Raw genomic sequence first — 22,012 nt, 5'->3', positions numbered from 1 at the left:
CCATTTATTCCTATAAAACTTTATTATTTATTACCCCTGAGTTGTCATTATTGCCCAATAACAGAATCTTTGCAAACAGTATTTTATCATTTCCTTTCTGAACTGTTAAGAGGTCAGTACATGAGATGTCTCACCTCTGTCACATGCAAACAGATGTGCACTTAGAATATTCAAAGATATATCAGAAAATGACCATGAGGAGGATGCAGTAACACTGCTCCCATATTCATTCTTGTCCCATGAAATGAGAAGTGGCTTTTCATTAGGTGCACAGATCCATGTTTTTCCATGCGGTATGAAAGGCGGTAATCCGGTAGGCTTTTGCGTTTTGGTTGTTCATTAAAAGGCATTTCAGGGAATATGGGTAGATATACTACTTTGATGCTTGTGTTCTGCTTGGGAGAAAAAAGCCGCAGTTGTTGAAGACTGAGGTATGAAAAACTCCCATTAGTTTTGTATTAGCTTATTTTAAACTAATAAACCTGTGTATTATTTCCTTCTCCTTTTATTTTTTCCGTCGTGCATTCTGAGAAGCATGAGTACAATACATCACTTCCATTACTGGTGACCACAGTCTTGTTAGAAGGTGAACTCGAAGTGACTATTCCTTTTTTTTCCTCTGGACAGGTAGCACTCCAAAGACACCTGAGTGGTACATACCAGGTAAATTGACTTTTTGCATATGTGTATATAGTTGTTAATACTCTATATCTTTTATTAGTTCTGTTATATTACTACTGTAATACCTGTTTAATACCAGCAAAGGTCATGACTGATTGAATTTGATTCTGAGAGAGCTCGGAATGCAAGGAGTGTTGGCTCTTCCAGTGTCAAACTGAAATTTCTGATTACATTCAGAAAAAGATAGGATGAGGTTTTCAGAATTTATTTCTTAATGTCAGTGATATTTCTTCTACATAGATGAAATTGGAATTCATGGACCCCCACTTGTTGTTGATGGAGCAGAGCTATGGTTTGTACCAGATAAACACCTGAGCTTCCAGGAAGCTATTTTCTACTGTCAAAAAAATGATAGCGACTTAGCCTCTGTGGAGTCTTACCCAAAACTCAGGACAATACTGTCTCAAATAGAAAAGGTAAGGAGGTGTAATATGTCTAACAGATACTTTCCACTGTAGGGGAATTTTCTTGACAGTTTTTCCAATATAAGAAAATGTTAATCCTTAATGTCTTTCTTTTTTCCTGTTTGCCTAAATAGTTTTTAGTTGTACTTAAAAGGAAAAGACGAGTTGAAAGAGAAGTCTTTTAATGTCAGTCTTTTAAAAAAACTTTTTAAACTTAACAGTAGCCTTAACAACATGGGACAAAAACAAAACAAAACAAAAAAAACACCTCCAAATGGAGAGAAAATGCCATAACAGAACCACTATGTAAGCATCCCGTTGTCTGCAAATAGTTCACTAGCAATTGTGACGGTTCTTAATCTTATGCATGAGACAGCACATAATTTTTCACTTGATGAGAGAATTCAATTAGAAAAGCATGATGGTCTGATAGCCTTTACTGAAAGGGGTTTGTGGTGCTCATAGCATGAAAGTACATTCTTTTAAGGAACCTTACCAAAACATTTCAAGTTTCAGCACCACTGTTACTACCTTTCTTCAGTGCTACTACTTGTGAAACAACAATACTTTCTGAAATCAGCAGCATGCAAGCTCTCTTCTTGAAATTTCTCCTGACAAGAAGTTACCTGGAAGGAAAAACTACATTGCTGGAGGAATGGAGGATTTGACCTGCTAAATCTCTAGCTTTTTTCATTAACTGTTTGTTGTTAGGCTATCTGCAGGAAGAATGGGATTTTTCTGAGGAAAGAAGGAAGGTCCTGTGGAACCACATCAGCTTTAGGCAGCTTGCAGCTATGTTCTGGTTGTCTGGCAGAGTTCCTGCTACGAATTTTGTGGGAATGATATATCTAGCACACACTTAAGGCAGTGCTGCAAGATTTCCTGTAGCTTTATTGAGCACAGTGGAAAACGTGGGCTTTTTTTACTGGTAGATGCAGGGGTCCATCTGCTTGGCATATCAGTCTTGAACTGTATCCTTTCCTATTGCTGAAAAATAGTAATTCTTGCACATTTTAGTAACATTTAAAATAAAAATTAATTTTGTCATTGATTTATCTTTGGTAGAGTCTGGAGCTCTTTCTCTATGGGCTGTAAAATACTGGGTTTTTTGTTCTTTATTTCCACAGTTATCAAACAGCGAACAGAAGTGGTGGCTGAAGTTTATTGATTATGGCTACAGCTATCATTCACCGTATGTAGAATAATTATGAATACTTTATTGTAAGCTTTTTTTCATGTGCTTTTTTAGGAATATAGTTAAATAGAATAGTTTCCAAAGGAAAATATTTTATCCCCAAATTTGTAAAAGGTTACTTCTTCTGTATTATCCCAAAGAAGTAAGATAAATAATTTGAACTAAGCTAGAAAACAAAATAGCATTATTCAGTGACCACTGTTCTCCACTTTTGTTCACATATACCTGCACGTATTCTTGCCATGCTAAACTGAGATGATGGAGTACCTAAAACAGAGAGAGCAGAACAGTGTAGTGCTCAGACAAAGCAAATAGTGGTTAAGACAGTATGCGTGTACAATTAGAAAGTGGAAGTATTTCAAAATATTGTTGAAATATTTTAATTAGCTGCTAAATTCTGAGTTCTATTCACATTACAACAATTATTGACATCAAAAATTTAACTCATAATAACTTAATAATAGCTGAATTCATAATCCATTTCTTGTATGTCTGTTGGAGCCTGTAGATTTCAGGTTGTTGGGCTTTGATATCTCAGTCGTGTCATGTGAATCCTTGAAATATGTGGTCCTAATAGCTAATGTATTCCATTGATCTTTAAAATGCTTTTATTGGATTTTTAAGCCTGCTTCTATCTTCCGTTAATAATTGGGAACTGAAAAAAAAATACTCTGAAAAAAAGCCCCATCTATCGGCTCTCAGGATGTCTGAGAAATACCTGAGAACAGGGAATGTGACATTGGTTTAAGACATCACTGTTCCAGTTAGGTAATATCAGAGTCTTGGCGGGCTTATCGTATAGCCCTGTAGAGCTGAGATGACTCACAGCAAACCTTGCATTGTCTCATTTGAGGCTACAGTGAAGGACTGTGGGCTTCTTACAAGGAAAATTCTTCACTTGACAAAACACTATAGCAGTGTACCACTTTGAAAATAAAACAGGGGCTATTGCCCATTCTCCTCACTTGTCCTGACAATGTGCCAGCAATTGCAGCATGGTGATAAATAACCTGCTACCCTCCTTCCGCACATCTCCTCATCACAGTTAATTTGGGCATGGTACGTAACTACTGATCCTGCCACATATTTGTTCTGGTCTACTTTTTCCCCACTCTGTCCTTTTCAGCATTGTAGGGCATGTCCTAGAAACAGTTACCAGCCCAAATTTTTGTTTGCACTGGCTCTGTTGCTATCAGAGTTTCTGTTTGAAGATCACATTGGATTGGAGGTTGACTCTGAAATGTTTGTATCCAGTTTACAGTTATTTTCACGCTTCCATGATCGATTCCTGAGGGATTGCTGGTATGTTTCCAGAAAGAACTGGTATAGAGGTAAGGTTGTTTTTATTTTTTCACCCCTCTCTGTCATTGTTATATATATATTTTAAAAAAAATAATAATTACTGTTCCACCCAAACTCCTACACTGGATGCAAATTGATACTGAATTAGGAGTCAATGGCTTCTTAATGATCGTCTGATTGAATGTTGAATAATTTATTTCTTCTTTATGGTAGAAGCCATTAAACTATTTATTGATGATCAGAGGAAAACTTGAATTCAGATAACAATTTTTGATGATTGTCACTTTTTTAGTGACATAAATTGATTAGATGAAATCTAGTTTTGGTGTTTACCTTTTTGTGTTTATGCTACATCCTCTGAGTTCTGGAAATTATGTCTTAGAGTTGTGCTAGTTAGAGGAGCTTGACTGAATACTTGCAACCACATATACATCTGGAGATGCAAATTTCATTAAGTAGTGGAGTCATACTGGAAGAGGTACACAAAGTAATGGAAATGCCCCCTGGTGGTACTTGAAGCTTTCTTTTTTCAACATAGTTTTATATTGAGGAAAATGTATAAACCCTGGAGAACAAATAGTTCCTCCTTTCTACTGTCATTTCCTCCTTAAAGCACATTACTATGTTGTGTGCTGCTGACCTGTTTTCATCCCTATTAGCCAAAAATTGGTCTTGACTAGGAAACTAGTCCAGTTACTGTAGGAGTCATGTAAAGCAGTACAGGCTAGATGCTCTCCATATGGATGTTAAAGGATTCCTTTTGCCTTTAATGACCTTTAGGTCACACACCCTCTGTGCTGGAATACAAGATTAGTTCTCGTATTAAAAATCTTCTTATTTCTTGATTTTTCTGTTTAAAGTTATCTCTGCCTATATAAAGTTTTACTACTGGAAGTAATGGATCAGACTCTGGATCTTTAGGAATATTATATTACTGTCATAAATAAATAATGTTTGCATTTTGCTCTGCTGTTACTTTTAATGCTTTAGACTGCACAGAACTTCACTGTGGTTGTACTGAAAAGGACTTTGCTTCAGATTGGTCTTTGTCATGTCATATAATATGGATGGCAATTGGAGTGTGATAGGCATTACCATAACTGCATTTTAAAACTTGTATTTCTGCAGACTACCCAGTTAACTGTAATGTGAAGCTGCCCTTCATCTGTGAAAAAAATAATGCCTCCTTACTAGAGAAACACGATCCCAGTTACCGCCCGGTCAGAGGAGGTTGCCCTAAAGGTTGGCATCAGTTCCGGAATAAGGTACAGAGATAATACAGATCAATCATCCTAACCTATTTTTCATAGTCCAGTAAGCTGGAGTGCCCTGCTGAAAGAGGTGAGGAAGTAGCCCCTGTGTTCAGGAGTGCTCTGGTAGGTGGCTTTTGAAGTGATTAAAATCATCTCCCCCACTTCTCTGTCCCTTGTTCAGGACTGATGGTTTCTTAATTTCGAAGCAGCAATTTTCAGGTTTTTTGCTTTCCCTTCAGGACATGTTTAGGTCCAAGAACGTTGGTTGTATTGTCTGATCTTGGGCTCTGCTTTGAAGAAAGAGAAGGATTAGAAAGGAGAGGATGAGGTTTCTGTGGCAGAAGTGTCTTGATTCTCTCGCTGAGTAACCATAGGCAGCAGTAAGCTGGCAGACACTCTGCTTCCGAAGTTGCTTGAAGGATTTAACTCACTTAAGAATTAGAAGCAGGTTTTTAAGATTGAACCAACAGAGGTCAGAAGCCATGCTAATAGTATATTTCAGTACTGTGTTTTAAGGCAGTTATCTAAAGTCTTAGTGAGACTGATTCCTGTTATTTTGCCTGCCATTATTCTGTACGTAAGAAGGAGCGTGCATCAAATCTGCACACTACATTGTGCCAAGGTTTGCAGATTTACTTTGTATCATTGCCGAATATAGCTTTTGAGTTCCCATGTAGTTTCTCCAAAAGGTAATGCATTACAATACAGGTTCCTGGCCCAATCCTTTCTGACTTATGAGTTAGTGTATGAATTCTCATTCTTAAAACTGTACGTGAACCTGATGTAGCCAGTTAAAAATTACTGAATTCAGATCCTCAGGGAATGAGTAGTTATGCAGTGGGATTATTAATCATTTTTTATTTAGCTATTCTGTTTAATCTAATACGAAATGCCTGGAGCTAATATCAGTTCCCTTGCTTTCTGAGAAAAATAATTATATTTTATTGCAGGAAATGAGAAGTGAGTTTTTAGGATTGGTTTAAGAACCTTTTCTTATGAGTTATTTCTTAGGAAGCAATGGTATGATTAAAATCAGTTTCATTATGTTTATTTTGCAGTGTTTCCTAAAGATGAAACCCGAATATTTATCATTTAATGCAGCTAATGAAAAGTGTGTAACTTTTGGAGGCTCTCTTCCATCTATCTCAAATCAAGCTGAGCAAGGTACGATGGCGAACTGTGGGCACTTGTAGTATGCAGCTTCTCTTCCAAATTCAGTATAGTTCTGCTTAAGAACTTGAGCATAAAGTCAGCACTTGAGCATAAAGTCAGCTAGTTATCTACAGGTGTACTGGGAGCATTCTAAAAATCCAAGACCAGTTAAAAATTTGTTGTCTGTTGTTTGCATCACTGGAAACATAACATGGAAATGCAGTCAGCAGACGTTTGAGGCAGTTTGAAGAGCTGCTTCTATGTATGATCTTAACCTATTATAAGAAAAAAAAATTGTAAAACCTTGCATTAAGGGTTGAGGATAGAACGGTTACAACTGAGTGAAGTTTTAACTTGCAAAGCAAAACATGGGAATTCATAACTGAAACTGTAGACTTTGCACTGTGAAAACCACCTTAGGAGCTCTTTCCAAGACAAGCTCAGCTGTCTGTGTGGGGATGAGATGGCAAACACAATGCCCAGGGAGCACACAGGACCCTCTGTGTCTAAGCGTGCTGAGCAGCTTCATATGGCCTGCAAGCTTTCTAGGACACTGACAGGAGGATGGCAAGGGGACTGCAAAACCCAGAGTTATTCCACCTTTGAGACCTGTCTCTCAGCTGTCATATAAACTAGAGTCATTGAGGGAAATGCAGTGAGGAAGAAATCCATTCACATTGGCTGCAAGCAGTGTTCAGTGATAAACTGCTGAATGCGACAGCTGTATTTGCATTTATATTCTTCTGGATAACTAGCAGTTCTCTGCAGGTATATCTGAAGTAGCTCATTTGAATTCTGCAATGTGCACAGTGCATGTTTTCTTTATAAGCAGATAGCCTCTTGCCAAATGAAATATAGGAAGTGGAATAGGGAGGCCACTAGTGTAGCTGCAGGCAGCAGTGGAATGGTAATTTTTTTTTTTTTACTGATGTTGTTGAGGAGGAGTAGGGTTGTAACCATACAGGAGTATACGTGCCTGAGACCTGTGTGGTTTTGGATGCTTTTAAGATTGCAAAAGCATAGCCATTCTGAAACATTAGGTAGGGGGATCTTGTGTCTGGTTTGGTGCATGTGGAAGTGTTTGTTATTGTTTCTTGTTTGTTTTTCTTTCCCCCCTGTAGTGGATGCCACCTGTATGGAAAGAAGGCACAGTCCTCTTAAAGAAGCATGCCTCTTTCTGTAGGCTGCTTCTACTCTTCCCAGTGGCATTAGGCAGCTGGCTAGCTCTGACATGTAAAACTTCAGTGGCTTTGTCTAGCTCAGAAAATAGGCTGCAGCTAGTCTGGCATATGGCCAATAGTTAGGACATGTCAGCAGTAGCTAATTGCGTAGCTTCAATTTGTCTTCCTAATCTAGACAATCTCAGTGAATGCCTTTGGTGCCTGGGGGGTTACTGATGCCCGTTGTTTCATGCCAGAACGCTCACTAAGAGGGTTTAAGGTTTTTCTGGCTGATTTTTTTTCAAGCTAAACCTGACTTCTTTTGTCCTGTCCTGCTTTCTCTGATGGTGGGGTGGGCAGACTCTGCAAGAATGCAAGAAATGGTTCTGATTCATGGTATTCCTCAGTAGGCGAGGAAGACGGGAGATAAGGTTTCCTCCATCAGTTCAGAGAGGGCAGGAGGGAGCTCTTCTGTTGTCTCTGCAGGGAGACAATAGAAGATCTTGAAGACCTCTGGAAAAGCAGCTTCTGAAATTTGGATGTAAGTGCAAGAATACAAAGTAGGGGGCAGAGAAGTAGGTTAAATCCACTGCCTGCTCAGATGAGAATTTGGAGGACAAATACCACTAGTCTGCTCCTTTCAGATAAAATCAACATGGAAGGCGTTATCTTATGGAAGGAAGGAATGATAAGCCTTTGGCAATTACAAAGGGCTGGGAAAACAGAGTTAATGCAAATGAGGGCTGCATTATCTTATTTATTTGAAGTGTTTTTTTCAGATGTTTACTGTTGTTGTCTGAACCACAATATGTACATTTACTGTTCTATCTAACAGATTATATAACATCCTTGCTTCCTGGTATGCCGAAAGATATTTGGATAGGTTTGCAGTTTCTGTTCAGCACAAGAGAAAACAAATGGATAGATGAGAGTAGACTGTTGTATAGTAACTTTCACCCACTCTTGACAGGAAGATTAAGGAAAATTCCACTGGACGTAAGTTCTGACTTCTGTCTTCTCTTGACTATTGAGTAATGAAATTTGAAATATTGACTGTATAAAGAAAAAAAAGCTTAAAAAAAAGAGAAGTGACGGACTACATCCCCCAGTTAGTAGTTTTAATTGGCAAGCAAGGTGCCTGACAGTAACGGAGTTCTGTTTACCTTTATTTGGATGACAACTTCTGAAATGAGATGTGAAACACTGAAGGATGAAGGAAAAAAGGTGAAACAACTGCTTAATGCCTCTTCTGGAACTTCTATTGGCAATTTAAAGACTACATTAAAACAGTCATCAAAAAGATGTCATGAGTAATTCTTGGTTTTGTTACGCTTAGAATGCATCTGTAAACCATTATACATTGGTATTTTGCTCGCTGTTCTACCCAAGGTGAAGCATAACAAAGGTAACTGAATCACACCTACAAACAAGATTTATTTTAAATGTTAAATAATTTAATTTAATATTCTCCCCTGTATTTAACTTATGAATTCGAGTCCAGGCACCTGGTGGTGTTTGTAAAATAAGTAAGCTGTATTGCACCACTCCTTCTTAAACAAGTTTAAACAGCTCGGGTTCTCCTAGCCTCATGTTACTTCAACTTCTCTACAAAGTATGTTTATGCTTTAGTTGAGTCTGACAAGCGTATTTCTGGTTTTCAGCTTTTTGATGAAGAATTTAACAATCAGTGTGGTGTAATCCTCAATGATCCCAAATCGCAGTATGCTGGAACATGGAATTTCACTGCTTGTGCTGACAGGCACTTCTTGGGTATATGCCAGCGGCCTATAGGTAAGTCTGTAGAATCAAAATAAGTTACAGCCAGAGTTTGCAGTTAAGATGTGTGTGCCAGGAATAATGCATGTAAATTGTTGCGCTTGAAGAGCAAGATTCTTGTAGAGACTGAGCAGGTAAATTTTGGAAAAGCAGTGTGGAGGATGATCTGGGACCGATTTCATCAGCTATTCAGAATTTTCCCTTTTGTTTTTCATAGCCCAATTCAGAGAGAATCTGGTTTCCTGAGAGACTGAGAGACTGTGTGGTTTCAGTGGAACCATACTTCAGCAGACAAGGCTTTAATGTTCTGTGGGTATAGAGGTCATGTGCATCAAGGGGTGGAACAAGTGACTCCTTTTGCCTCTTCAGAACTGTGGAAGTGAGAAGCCCTGGGAAGGAATCTCAAAATATTTCCATCCTCCTTAAACATACCTTGTGATTTTTAGCACTATAAGAATGTGAGGTATTATGTACTCTTAATGTTGAATTTGGTTTCCTTAGAGCAAATCTTAAGGGCATACATGGAGAATGATAATCTGCAGTGACGCAGCTTTCCCTAGCTTTGTACAGATCTGTTGGTGGGACTGGGTTTTCTTAATCTGAACTAAAAATAATATTCTTACGTAGCCATGTGTGTTGGTCGACACCGATTACTGGAATCAGATCAAACACATATAGCTATTACATGCATTTAATTACTGCTATGGGCTAATGTTAGCGTACCCACTTCTGAGTATGTTCCACTATGTAAATAATCCTTTTAAGTAACTAACATGCTATCTTCTAAAACAAAACAAAACAAAAAAACCCAAACAAAAAAACCAACCCAAAAAAAAACCTAAAAAAATCAACAGGTGTGCAAAACACCCAAGAATATGCTCACCTTCTTCATTCTCAAATAAGCAGAGAGATTTTCCCCCCTACCCCCATATAACACAAAAAAATCTTCTTTATTTCAGTGCCAAATACTTCAGAAATTCCAAGTGTCCAGATGAGAAATCTGGATTGAAAGGATATAGTTCTAAAAATTCAAAAAGGGGATTTTTATTAATGGGATGTTGACAATATATCTGTGTAGGTGAATATATTATTAGTCTGGGCTGACAAAAATACTAAGCACTTCTTCCTAGCCACAGTTGTGGAAGGTATAATGAGATGGGGTTTAGGACTGCCAGAGAATGTGTCCTGTTATGGTCTGGTCTTACATCATCATTGTGTTAGGGATCTAGGATAATTCAGGTTGGAAGGGACCTCAGCAGGGTGCAGGGACAGCTGTGACAGAGTCCAGGTTGCCTAAGGCTTTATCCTAGGGGAAAAAAACAATTCAGGTTCCTTGGAAATCTTGGAATTATTGTGATTTGCAGAACTTCTTGAGAGATTAATTATCAGCAATTACTCCTTTCAGAAATTGATGCTTTCCTTACTACCTTGTTTCTAGTTTGGTACCCCTTGATGTGTGCTGGCACCCTTGGTTCCATGGTTCTTTTCTGTAGCTGTTTACTAAGTGAAAGCATTTGGCAACAGAAACAAACCACTTCAAACGATCTGTTTCAGCCTTGTCACTTTTCTGATCTATTGAAAGCTGTAAATTGCATATAAATGTCAAATTAATGTTGTGTTTTTGTCTTCCTGTGTTTGGGAAAATGGCCCTGTCGGCCTGTCAATCAGACATTTATATCCTGTTGTTTATAGAGTGATTTGATTTACCCTGCTCAGTGAGCCTTTTTCTGCTTGAGACAAATTAAATGTCGGGGTTTTACTCCCTTCTGGAAAGCCAACTTATTTTTGGTGGTGTATAAAATTCTGGGGGTTACCTGGTTTGCATGCTTTAATTTACCACCCATGGGAATGTTTGCATCTTTTATTAACTGCAGTTGCTATGCATCGCTGAGCTGTTTGCCTTCAGTGTGATGCTGAAAACTGTGATAATGCTCAGTGCTTAGAGCACAAATAGTGAATTATACCCCTTCCTATGCAAGGTGGATTTTCTGCAATTAGTTAAGCCCATGTAGAGGGAAAATCAATTCCCACTATACCCATGGATGGCAGTAAGAAATTCTGGGGCTGTGCTGTACACTGTCAGATCTGCATAGACAGGTTTTGTGGTGCATTAGATTCGCATAAGCATAAATCCACAGGCTCCACAGAGATAAATGAGTCAAGTTTAGCTGTTGCGATATTGCAGCAGAGAGCAGTTGCTCTCTCCCATTCTTGCATTTAATTAAGGTTCTAGAATATGTTTTTACTTCAATAAATAGAATTCTTAACGTTATTTAGCAGATAGGTTCAGATTGGCTGAATTATAATCCTTATTTTTTTTTCTTTTATATATTTTCTATCTAAAGTGTCAAAGATATTTGTTTCTAACTATAATGATTAGCATAATCTCCCAAGAAAATGTTTTGATTTTTTTTTTTTTCCAGGGGTGGTTCAAACAGATTTTTCTGTTTGTTATAGAGAAATAGGGAGTTTAAAATGTATTCCAGTGTTTAACCACCTAATAACTGGGTTTCTTTTTTATGTATAGAAACTGCTGATAACCAGACAGAGCAAGTCCTTAATGAAACATTGAGCTATCAAAATGTTCAATACATGATAATTGCAAAGAATTTGTCCTGGAATGATGCAATGGCTGCATGCGTAAATAACAAGATGCAGCTGGTTAGCATCACAGATCAGTTCCAGCAGGCTTTTCTCGCTGTTCAGGCTGCCCTTCGCAATTACCCTCTGTGGATTGGACTCTTCAGCAGAGATGTAAGTTTTATTTTCCCATCAGACTGTGGCTTAAGGTAATTTTTAGAGTTGTGTGAAACAGAAACTGAATAAAGAAATGCAATGAAAAATTAATTTCTGCAGTAACTGTTTTCACTTAGGGATAACTATCTGGAAGGTCTCAAGATTAATGTTCTAAATCTTCAAGTTGCATTGTTGTTTCTTCTTCTCCAAGTTGCATAGTTGTTTAACTCCACTGAACTGATTGTTGATGAGGAGACAAATTTTTTAAAAGATTACAGGATGAAGGCATATATTGTAGTGTAGCAGCAAGACAGACAAAGGTGATTCTCTTTTGTTAATGAATGAGTAACGAGTGTTGCCATTTAATATCATCACCACTATTTACAGTACTACTCTAGAAAGACAACCCAAAATCTGTTATAAAAGGGAGAGACTAGAAGTGGCAAATAAAATCCAAAATGAATCATTGAACACTTCTGGAAATACACTTCTAAAGCTTAACTTAGACTCTGTTGTTATTTCATGTTATTTGTGTTTGTGTTTTGACTTAGAGGGAGACATCCCTGAGACAGGTTAGTGGGTTTTTCTTTTTTCTAATGTTTACTTTGTCTTTGGAAAAGTCAGTGCAGAAGGTACTGCTTTGCTTTTATTAGCCAGAGGACCTCTTGAATATCTTCATTGTGGACTGAGAGCTTTCTCAGCTGTTAATGAAATGGCTTGAGCTTGCTTGCAGGGTTTATCTTTTTTTGACAAGCACAGGAGTCTTGAGATAATTGCAAGAAAAAAATTACATGTTGTTTGAGAAGAAGTGCCTTACCTACAAAGGTGGCTGGTGCTCTCTCAGCATCTGTGATGTTATGATCTTCCTACATCAGTAATGGACTACTGAATATTCTAGGCGAAGCAGGGGGAGAAAATATGAATTTTAATATATACTTTATGGAGAATATTCTTAAAAGGAAACAGGCATCTAATCTTAGTGAAGATGGGGAAACCAGAACAACCTATTTTCTCTCCTCTTTTTGAATCTTTATCTGTAAGTGAAAATCAAATTATTCCCTTTGCGGCATACAACTCCAGCATGCACTAGCTCTTCACTATTGCAACTGTGTGCGTATATGGGCACAATTAAAAAGTCACATGAAAGGAAATTATAACCATATTGGTCAACAGGACTTGTTACTCCAGTACTGGAATCATAGACACAAAAGAAAGATACAAGATAAATTAAATTACAAAGTGGCAGGGGGATTTCCTGAGGAAAACTTTTAAGTATAAGATCCTTTAAGGATGGCATGCTTGTTGCATGTGGCTTTTTCTTATTCTTCCTGCATCCTCCAGGGCAGGACACACCAGATTTATTAAATCAGTTAAGTATTTAATAGATTACTTTCAACTCAGTGTGGACTAACTGACCTTATTTTCAGGTATCAGTTTTCCAAGACCACATAATTATATCCACCATTGATTTGCAGGTGCAAATGATGTAATTTGGACACCTCATTGCTAGGCCGTCCTCCATCAGCATAGTAGTTAAACATCAACATTTGATAATTTGTCATCCACTTCAGCTAATTCATATTTTTGCAACTGCAAAAGTTAAAATAACGAAGCTTGTTATATTGTGAGCAGCAGGTCAGATTGCAAGGGCAGTGGCATGCTTACAGTTCTCACTGGAAACACTGTAAATGTCTAGCCTATGTGAATATATTATCATGTCACTTTCTGTACCTAATATTTTTTACTATGTAAACTCATCCCTTTTACTTATACAATGCTAGGGTGGAAAACATTATGGCTGGCTGGATGGGAAACATGTTAGTTTTAGTCGCTGGTCTGAAGATGATGAAGAAACAAGCGAAGAATGTGTGGTTTTGGATACTGATGGCTTCTGGAAAACTTCTGACTGTTCCACTGAAAATCGAGGTGCTATTTGCTACGCGTCAGAAAGTATGTATCCTAGCATAATACTTATAACAGCTGAATTTTGTTTTATTATGAAGCATACTTGATAATTGCAGATTGTAACTCCAAAATTACAAATTGCATTCCCTCCTGATTTGCCTGCCAGGAAAAAAAGAAACAAACTTCAAATAGGGGGAAATCCACCTGTTGGTCTTAATCCACGTGTTCCTTAAAAACAAATCTGATATGGGTGCATTGGGCCAGACTGTACCCTTCATATTGTCAGCTGATTCTGCCATTGCACTGTTTCTGTAAGATGTTGCATACTAATCTCTCCCACTTGCATCTGGAAGAAGATTCAGCTAGCTCTGTACTATTTACATCTTAATATCGGGACCTCCTGAATGAAATCTCTCCAAAGTCTATACGGGGAGGAGGTACATGACTACATGGAGAAGAAAGATAGCAGGTAGACGCTGAATTGAAAGGTGTATATTAAAGTCATCTGCGGTTCACAAAACCCTTTTAAATATATACCAATTATAGTAAGACAGGTATACAGTAGGACATCTTTTAGGGGGGATAGATATGTAGCGCGGCCCTTTTCTGAAAAATAAAAGAGATCTTTCTGAGACATCATCAGAGATTTCTTCCCTATGAGACCATTATAATTTGTTTTGTTTTTTTATCGTGTGGAGACACAGTAGAGCCATTGTTGTACGTACTGAGTCAAGTAAAGTGTATACTTGGCATTATGACATCCTTAAGTATTTTGTGCTTACAATCTAAGCAACTGCAGAAAGAGTCCTTCTCACTCCTCAAGTATTAGATAAAACCACAGAACTAGGATGTGTTGCCAGCTGTGAAGTAGCTTATTTGTTGTGGTGATCTGCCTTCATACAAGAGGCAATAAGAGCTTTTAGTTATTGGCCCACAGCTACCACTTTTATGTAGGGATTTTATTCTTAAACCTGTAGAACGTAACAATTGTGAAAAGTTGTAAGCATCTGTATTCTTCGATAATGCTTACTGCTGGTTTTGTTACTTTAAAAAAAATCACCATCATGAGGAAAAAAAAAAAAAAGAATGTATTACGCATTTAGAGGATGGCACTTAATTTGTCTTCCATGTTTTTAAATGGTACCTGAAGGTGGTTTGTAGTGTGTCAGGTTAAGTGTTGTATTAATAAGTCACATCCTGAATGTCTTCTTTCCTTTCCGTAGAGAAGATTGAAAAAGAACAAGTTACACAAGTTAAATGCCCACATAAGATTAAAAATACACCCTGGATATCATTTAGAAACAATTGTTACACTTTTATGATAACAAAAAATAGATGGAGAGAACTGAAGTCTCAAGAAGCTCATCATTTGTGCAAGAAAATGAGTAAGTGCTTTGTCATATTACAGGTATTTATGGACTTATGTCAGCTTGAGGGAGACGAGTTTTAGGTCTGAGTCACTTGTCTTACAGTGACAGCAAAGTGAGTGTTGAGAAAGGTTGCAGCATTTGGAAACATATATTAGTTATTAGTATTATTGAATTCTGAGATCTCTGAATAACTGAAAGGTGATTTTGTGGGTTTTTTTTCCTCTTTATAATATGCAAATTTTAAATAGGTAATTATTATCCCCTTGGCAACATTCTGGCTTTACAGTTACACTTACTTACTTTATGGGGTTCCCCCCCCCTCCCCATGCTGTGTGGAACATGTTGGTGAGCAAACTAAACAGACTGAGAATAGTCCAATTCAGAAAAGCACGTGGGCTTTTCCTGTCCATCCTGAACAAAGTGTAAGCTTAGGAACAGCTTCCCTCTTACATTAAAGCATTGCTCATGGCACTTCAGACATGCATCTTTCCAGAAACTGTTTTTATTTTTCATGCATAGATTTCAATTCAGTCTTTTTCTTAATGCTTTTTCTCTACTAAGTGTTTCAATAAAATCATGAAAGATTGCTGATATTTTTATGTTCTTTGCATAAAATTTTTACTACATCCATCTTGAAGTGGTAGTAGGATCCATAAGTATCTCTGAAGCTGGTATCTTTCACTTATCCACAAAACTAGGGGAAGCACTGTTGATAATACCTTTGAAAATTGTTTTCACAGTTCGTTTAGTTGCCATGTTACAAAGGGATAGCCTTTACGTATTCATGACCTGTAATAGTTATTACTAAGAATAGAAAAAAAATACTTATATTGTAGTGGAAAGGTAAATTTGTAAGAAAGCAATTTAAAAAAATTTTCAACAGACTCAGAAGCATTTGTCCTGAGCGTTCGAGATGAAGAAGAGAATAATTTTGTTACTGAGCAGCTTCGTTCATTCAGCGGTCTGGCTATGTGGGTCTGGCTGGGTGTGGTTTACGATGACAGTGGTAAGATTTAAGATTTTTTTCCTTAGTAACTGGATTGGAGACAAAGTTTGCACCATTAAGTGCATGTTTCTTGCATGTTTCAGTATACAACTAAAGTCAAACTGAATGCAAACCTATAATAATGCTTTATATTTGTGTTTATCTTCTAGAAGAAAATAACTGGATGTGCTTTCTGTTTGAGTGATAATTAGATCCAGTGTGTTCTGTTTAGTCTAGAGTTGATTTCCCTGGAAAGCAGGAGTTAAAAGGGTGTGGATGACTAATGCTAACATATTTAGCATTGTATATGGAACTGATTTACAGTAACTTAGAGTATCACTGCATTTTTTCCAAAGTGAATGTCTGTTAATGACATTAATATATTCAAAGTTAAATGTATTTGTACACATAATGCCAATGTTTTAATAAATATGCAATGTTTTCCACAGATAAAGTTCTCAAGTGGTATGATGAAACTCATCTGACTTACAATAACTGGAGGCTGGGAAGACCTAACATAAAGAAGAACAACTTTTTTGCTGGTGTAAATCTTGATGGTTTTTGGGATATTTATAATTATTCTCAAAGTTGGCATGCTCATCACTATAATGTGTACAGTATTCTTGCCTGTAAAATCGAAAGGGGTAAGTAGTAGAGAAGATTTATGTGTAGTATCAGAGCATCAGATGAGGATCATAATTTTAAGTCCTAGTTCTGCAGTACCTGCTATATAAGGCTTTGATTTTGCTCCTAGTGAAATGCATGGCACAGCTGTCATGGGCTTCTGGGGTTATATGGTCAGTCTGTGCATCACTGCTGTAATATTCTGATCAAGAGGAATATGTTTGCTGATACGAGTGGCTTGTACTGAACACTTCAATGCTTGAGTTACATTGATATAGATGGATTCTAATGCTTTCTGTATGATCCTAGTAACAAGAATGAAGTACAAAGAATATGTTGTCTTCTTATTCTTTGAAATAGGACCCCAACAGCACAAGCCTCCATTGCCTGAGTCTATTCCACATGGAAACAGAACATACAGGATCCTGCAGAAAAAGTTAACGTGGTATGAAGCACTGAGAGAATGCAAAGAAAATAGGAGTGATTTAGCAAGTGTACACAGTGAATCACAACAGTTATTTCTAGAAGATATTGTCAGACAGGATGGCTATCCTCTGTGGCTTGGGTTGTCCGTTCATGATGTAAGTATATACTGTTGGCAATGTCAGTAACAGAGCTTATAAGTAATTTTCTGCACAGGATATTAAATATTTTGTGGTGCTTTTTTCCATTTCTTGTAACCTCTGTTCCACGTAGTAAATTACCAACTTTTTCAACCCTTTGTAACATGTTAAAATATACTTCATGTATGTAGCCACACTAAGATATTTTTCCAAATCCTTGGCATTTTAAAATAATACAATAGTGCCACATCAGCCCTTGCGGCACAAGGAAGCACAATTTGCAACCCTACCTTGAGAGATTCCATAGTTTATGACCCCCTGTAGGATCAGATTCCATTAGCAAATACAATCAGACAAGGCTGTATGGAGCCTTTTTAGTCCAGGTCAGGACGGGCCCTCCAAGGCAGTTCAGGAACTGGCTCTTCAGCAAGTTAGGCGTCCCTTCTCCCAGGAGACATAGCACGAGGTAGCTGCACGTCTTCCTCCTCCTCTGTCTGCTTAACCCCGGAGCCAAAAGCCTGTGGCCCTGTCCCCGCTTCCCACACTAATCGCCAGAGCTGGTCACGGTTGTTAATTGTCAGGAATACCCCTCTGCAGAGGTGTGTGATTTCTATCCATACCTTTGCTACCTCTGCCTGTCCTTTAGTCTGAACGGGTCCCCCCACTTCTCACAACTGACCCATTGTCATGGGTTTCCAGCAGTGTACCTGAAGTAGGAGCTAGCACTGCAAACCATTCCCGAGCTGGCCAGCTTTACTCACTGAGATCATCCTGACAGTTTAGCAGTTTGCAGCATACCTAATAATGTACATAGCAAAGAAGGCAGACTGCTTAAATCAAACATCAGGATGAAATTAAGTAAAATGTTCCCTATAGAATAAAACAAGACACATTGTTTAAGGTTACAAACTTTCTCAGTTTCCACAAATAAGCAGGATTTCTCTGTTAAGAACTGATTGGAAAATGTGAACTATGTTGGACACTTATTTAGTATGGATTTGGAAAATGAGGCCACCTGCACTTTTATTTATCATTCTACAAGGGCTAAATATTGCTGCATGATGACTAAGAAGATTTAAACCACAACCATATGCTGTGGTTTAAAAGTTGTGGGTTTTTTCTTTAATTAGGGAAGTAAAGCTAATTTTGAATGGTCAGATGGAAGCGACTTTGACTACTATCCTTGGGAATTAGAAAACTCAAATACTACTGAGAACTGTGTTCTATTAGATACTAAAGGATCTTGGAACCGTACAAAATGTACAAATGTTGCTGAAGGTGCCATTTGCTATAGCCCTCCAAACAGTAAGTGTTATTTTTAATGTTTTGTGTAGTTGTCTTATGTATTCTATCTTTACATGTTGTATTTAGAACTAGAAATGACGGCTGAAATACTGCACATGATTCTGTCTTGAAGAAGAGTTGTCTATCAAGAAGGATAAAACACTTTTTAATACTTAAGGGAGATGAGTTCTCTCCATTCCTGTGGTGAAAATCTAAAACAATCCTGGTCACTTTTTGATCACCTGTGATATGAATATCAAGCTATATATATATCTTTTCTGAATCATAATCCTTAAACACATATAACAAAACCCATCTAAAAGGCAAGAAACAATCATTCCCAGCCCTTGGGGATTCATCTTATGCACGTTTTAAAATAAATTCATCTATGACACATGAAGAAGGAATGTAAGCTAATTGAATCATGGTTGTTGTTAGGAGAAGTAGTCCTTGTTAATGGTTACGGTCCTGTTACTACAAAGAGATTATGCACAAACTCCTGCAGCAGAAATAACATACATTTCTTTGTCTTTGCAGAGAGACAATTACAGCCAAAGCAAGCGAGCAGAGCCCCAGGATGCCCCCAGATCAGCGGTGCCCTACAGTGGACACAGTATAAGGATCATTGTTACGCATTTGACATGGCATTCTACAATTTTTCAGTATATAATGTGGAAGATGCTAAGAAAGTCTGCCAGAAACTGAGTATGCTTGGAATCTTTATCCCATTACAACCTGTAATCAGTCCACTATTCAAAAAGAAATAAAAACTAACAACCCAAAAACTCTACACTGGTTATACTACAGCTTTTATCTGCTTTAGTTTAGGAAAAGTAATAGCAGGCTTTATCTTTGAACCTCTGATAGAGTTTCTTGATAAAACTCTCCAGTGTGCTGACAGATTGTTTGACACACAGGTATCTGCAAGTAAAATGCAGATAGCCACAGACAGAGGATTCAGAAACTTAAGGCTTACAGTTTGCAAAAAACCATTTGATTTGCATACAATTAACTTTATTTATTATAAAGTTAGTGCTGTTAGCAGTGCTTTCATATTATATCCTTTCATTAGCTGCTTGCTAACCTATCAAATGGTTCAAAGCATGTACTTCATAGACTTTTAAGGCACATAATATCATTAAAAACTTAATTTTATGTCAAATTCAAGTATTTTCTTTGATAAGCTATGTGGGAAATTGCATTGCAGAAGATGATGATACACAGTCTCGCGTACAGAACTTTTAATCGTCTTCTTATCTTAGAAGCTAGTGATTGTCATAACTTTCTTTTACTGAATTATCTTATGAAGTTGAACTTGCTATGTAGGATGAAGAAGAAAAGGTGCAAGCAGTACCAGTCCTGGATGCATTTTTCTATTGAGTCCTACCTGGCCTGGTAGTTAAAAGAGAAAGGATCTTTCTTTAAATTAAGCTTCTAGCTTATATTTGCATGTGTTTGTAAAGAATGGGTACACTCTGAACCTGTCTCCACTATACCTTTTCCTCCCTTAATTGCTATAACACTGTATGTAAAACCCTGAGACACAATGAGGGATTGTTTTAGAAATTAACTTGACTAGGCAAAATGCTGTCTGAGCTTTTGTTCAACTGTATTTTTGAAGAGGGCTTATTTCTTGGACAAGACAGTAATTCTGAATGTGGCATATCTTTTGATATCTTCCATGTATGTAGTCCACAGCTGCAGTAAGTTTACTTCAATTTTATTTTGTATGACCTGCTTGAATAACCAGTCATCTGAAGCCATCTTGTATAACATGCTGTCTTTTAGGGAATGGGAGGTTCATGTCTTTATTCTGCAGGTTACTTCAAGCTAATTTTACTAGCTCAAATCAGCAAATCTTTTCCTGTAGTAATTGTTCCCACAGAGAACTCAATGTACAAGTACAATGAAAAATCTCTGAAGCTGCGTTTCTGACCAGTTTCCTTCTCCCCTTAGATCCTTCAGCAACCCTTCTGACTATAGTGGATGCTGAAGAAAATGCATTTGTGAGCACCCACATAAAGGAAAATGATCTCATCACCAAGAATGTATGGCTTGGCCTGGCTCAGAGCTCTAAGGGTAAGAAGTAGCAACCATATATGAGCATGAATGTTTCACATGGTAAATAAAAATGCATAAATCCTCAAGTAAGAATAGAGTTTTGTAGTGGTGATAGCCTACAGTAACTCCTGCCTGAGGCTGGAGGCTCTCATTTATTGTTATAAAGCCCTTTGAACTTCACTGTAGTTTAAGTCTCTTCCTGTTGTACACTTAAGATAATCAGGAGTCACTGAAATTAATTTTCCTGAACACTGTCATTGATGCCTAATGGTTAAGCTGCAAATGCTAAAAATCTGGAGAAGCGTGGCTACAAGTGATGTGTTGACATTTGTTTTAATATACAGGATAGATAGTCAGCCCTGTTTCTTTTAGCAACATAAATAAATCAATAGGTTGTGAATGACATTGTGTATCACTAGGGCATGTTTTGGTGATCTAAACTAAGCAGTTTTTTTTTTCCCCCCAACAGATCAGTCCCTGAACTGGCTTGATGGCTCATCAGTTAATTACGTCAACTGGGGAAATAAAACTGCCGAAGTCAATGAAAAATGCAGTGTTATCCTGTCCACAACTGGCACGTGGTCCAAAGTTGACTGCAGTCGTAGTCAAAGCAGAGTGGTCTGTAAAGCTCCTTTAGGTACGAAAGCATTGATTTTAGCAGAGACTTAGTTTTGTAGTGACTGTATTCAGGATTTTCTTTCTTCGGTGGGGGAAGTCTGGGTTGAAATAATGAAAGTACAATTCAGAAAATAACTTACCAAGTACCTCTGCCTATAGCAAGAGCCTTCTGTTGCTGTTTTACCATAAAATTGCATTCAGGGACAAATTCTCTAGGACTTTAGTTCTCCTGGCTCCCACTAACCACTTAAAGGGTAAGGGGTAGAACTGAAATTTCCTCCTCTAAGAGAGCACAGAGTAGTTGCTATTGCTTCTTACCACAGGGTATCTCTCATGGGCAAGTCTGTGTAGGTGGAATCAAAAAGACTTCTGCTGGTAAGAGGTGCCATGGAAGCAGGTACTGCAGACTTTATTTTCAGTCTTAAGGAGGCTTCTGAAAATAGTGCCCTGCAGCTCAAGAAAAACTCGGGCTTCATGTTACTTCCTAAGCATCAACCCCATAATGAAATATTCTTACCAAGACTCTTAAAGAAGAACTATTTGTGTTTTGTTCTCTTACAGGTTCTAATCATACTGGGGTGGCTGTGGCATTTGCCCTGCTAATTATCTTGGTCTTCATTGTCGGATTAGTGTGGTATCTCTATAAAAAGAAGCGTCTTCATTGGAGTGCCTTCTCTTCAGTACGCTATCAAAGAGGGATGAATGATGATGAAACTGATGATGTGTTCACAAAAGATAGCTATTGAGAAACTGTTCCTTCTGGTCAATTTAGCATGAACTTCACTGTGTGAAGCCATGAAGAATGAACTACTTGATGTTTTATTCTTTTTGGAAGAGTAATAAGGTTATCACGGGGGGCTAAATATTGTTTTTTCATACAAGTGCAATTTTTATTCAAGTCTAGGGTAATTACTTTCATTTGCCCTCAGCCATTTAAGGTGCA

General features: G+C 37.6%; 1 protein-coding gene across 1 annotated transcript in view; it reads left to right on the top strand.

Moving 5' to 3' along the window:
- Nucleotides 1-21,815, top strand: part of LY75 (lymphocyte antigen 75) — a gene marked incomplete at its 5' end in the record, with an annotated part of 41,722 nt that extends 19,907 nt beyond the window's left edge. Inside the window, 19 exons of the mRNA XM_010074491.1 lie at nucleotides 628-663; nucleotides 922-1,097; nucleotides 2,213-2,277; nucleotides 3,535-3,611; nucleotides 4,711-4,847; nucleotides 5,894-5,999; nucleotides 7,983-8,143; nucleotides 8,809-8,938; nucleotides 11,445-11,677; nucleotides 13,441-13,609; nucleotides 14,788-14,949; nucleotides 15,818-15,940; nucleotides 16,369-16,563; nucleotides 16,904-17,124; nucleotides 18,237-18,411; nucleotides 18,928-19,095; nucleotides 20,347-20,469; nucleotides 20,921-21,088; nucleotides 21,631-21,815. Coding sequence (XP_010072793.1) covers nucleotides 628-663; nucleotides 922-1,097; nucleotides 2,213-2,277; nucleotides 3,535-3,611; nucleotides 4,711-4,847; nucleotides 5,894-5,999; nucleotides 7,983-8,143; nucleotides 8,809-8,938; nucleotides 11,445-11,677; nucleotides 13,441-13,609; nucleotides 14,788-14,949; nucleotides 15,818-15,940; nucleotides 16,369-16,563; nucleotides 16,904-17,124; nucleotides 18,237-18,411; nucleotides 18,928-19,095; nucleotides 20,347-20,469; nucleotides 20,921-21,088; nucleotides 21,631-21,815 — 2,810 coding nt within the window. The remainder of the gene's footprint in view (nucleotides 1-627; nucleotides 664-921; nucleotides 1,098-2,212; nucleotides 2,278-3,534; nucleotides 3,612-4,710; nucleotides 4,848-5,893; nucleotides 6,000-7,982; nucleotides 8,144-8,808; nucleotides 8,939-11,444; nucleotides 11,678-13,440; nucleotides 13,610-14,787; nucleotides 14,950-15,817; nucleotides 15,941-16,368; nucleotides 16,564-16,903; nucleotides 17,125-18,236; nucleotides 18,412-18,927; nucleotides 19,096-20,346; nucleotides 20,470-20,920; nucleotides 21,089-21,630) is intronic.
- Nucleotides 21,816-22,012: the final 197 nt, after the last annotated feature.

Source organism: Pterocles gutturalis, unplaced genomic scaffold, assembly GCF_000699245.1.
Source record: "Pterocles gutturalis isolate BGI_N339 unplaced genomic scaffold, ASM69924v1 scaffold22877, whole genome shotgun sequence".
Taxonomy (NCBI): domain Eukaryota; kingdom Metazoa; phylum Chordata; class Aves; order Pterocliformes; family Pteroclidae; genus Pterocles; species Pterocles gutturalis.
The sequence above is the reverse complement of the archived record's forward strand: the minus strand, read 5'-3'. Positions and strand labels throughout refer to the sequence as shown.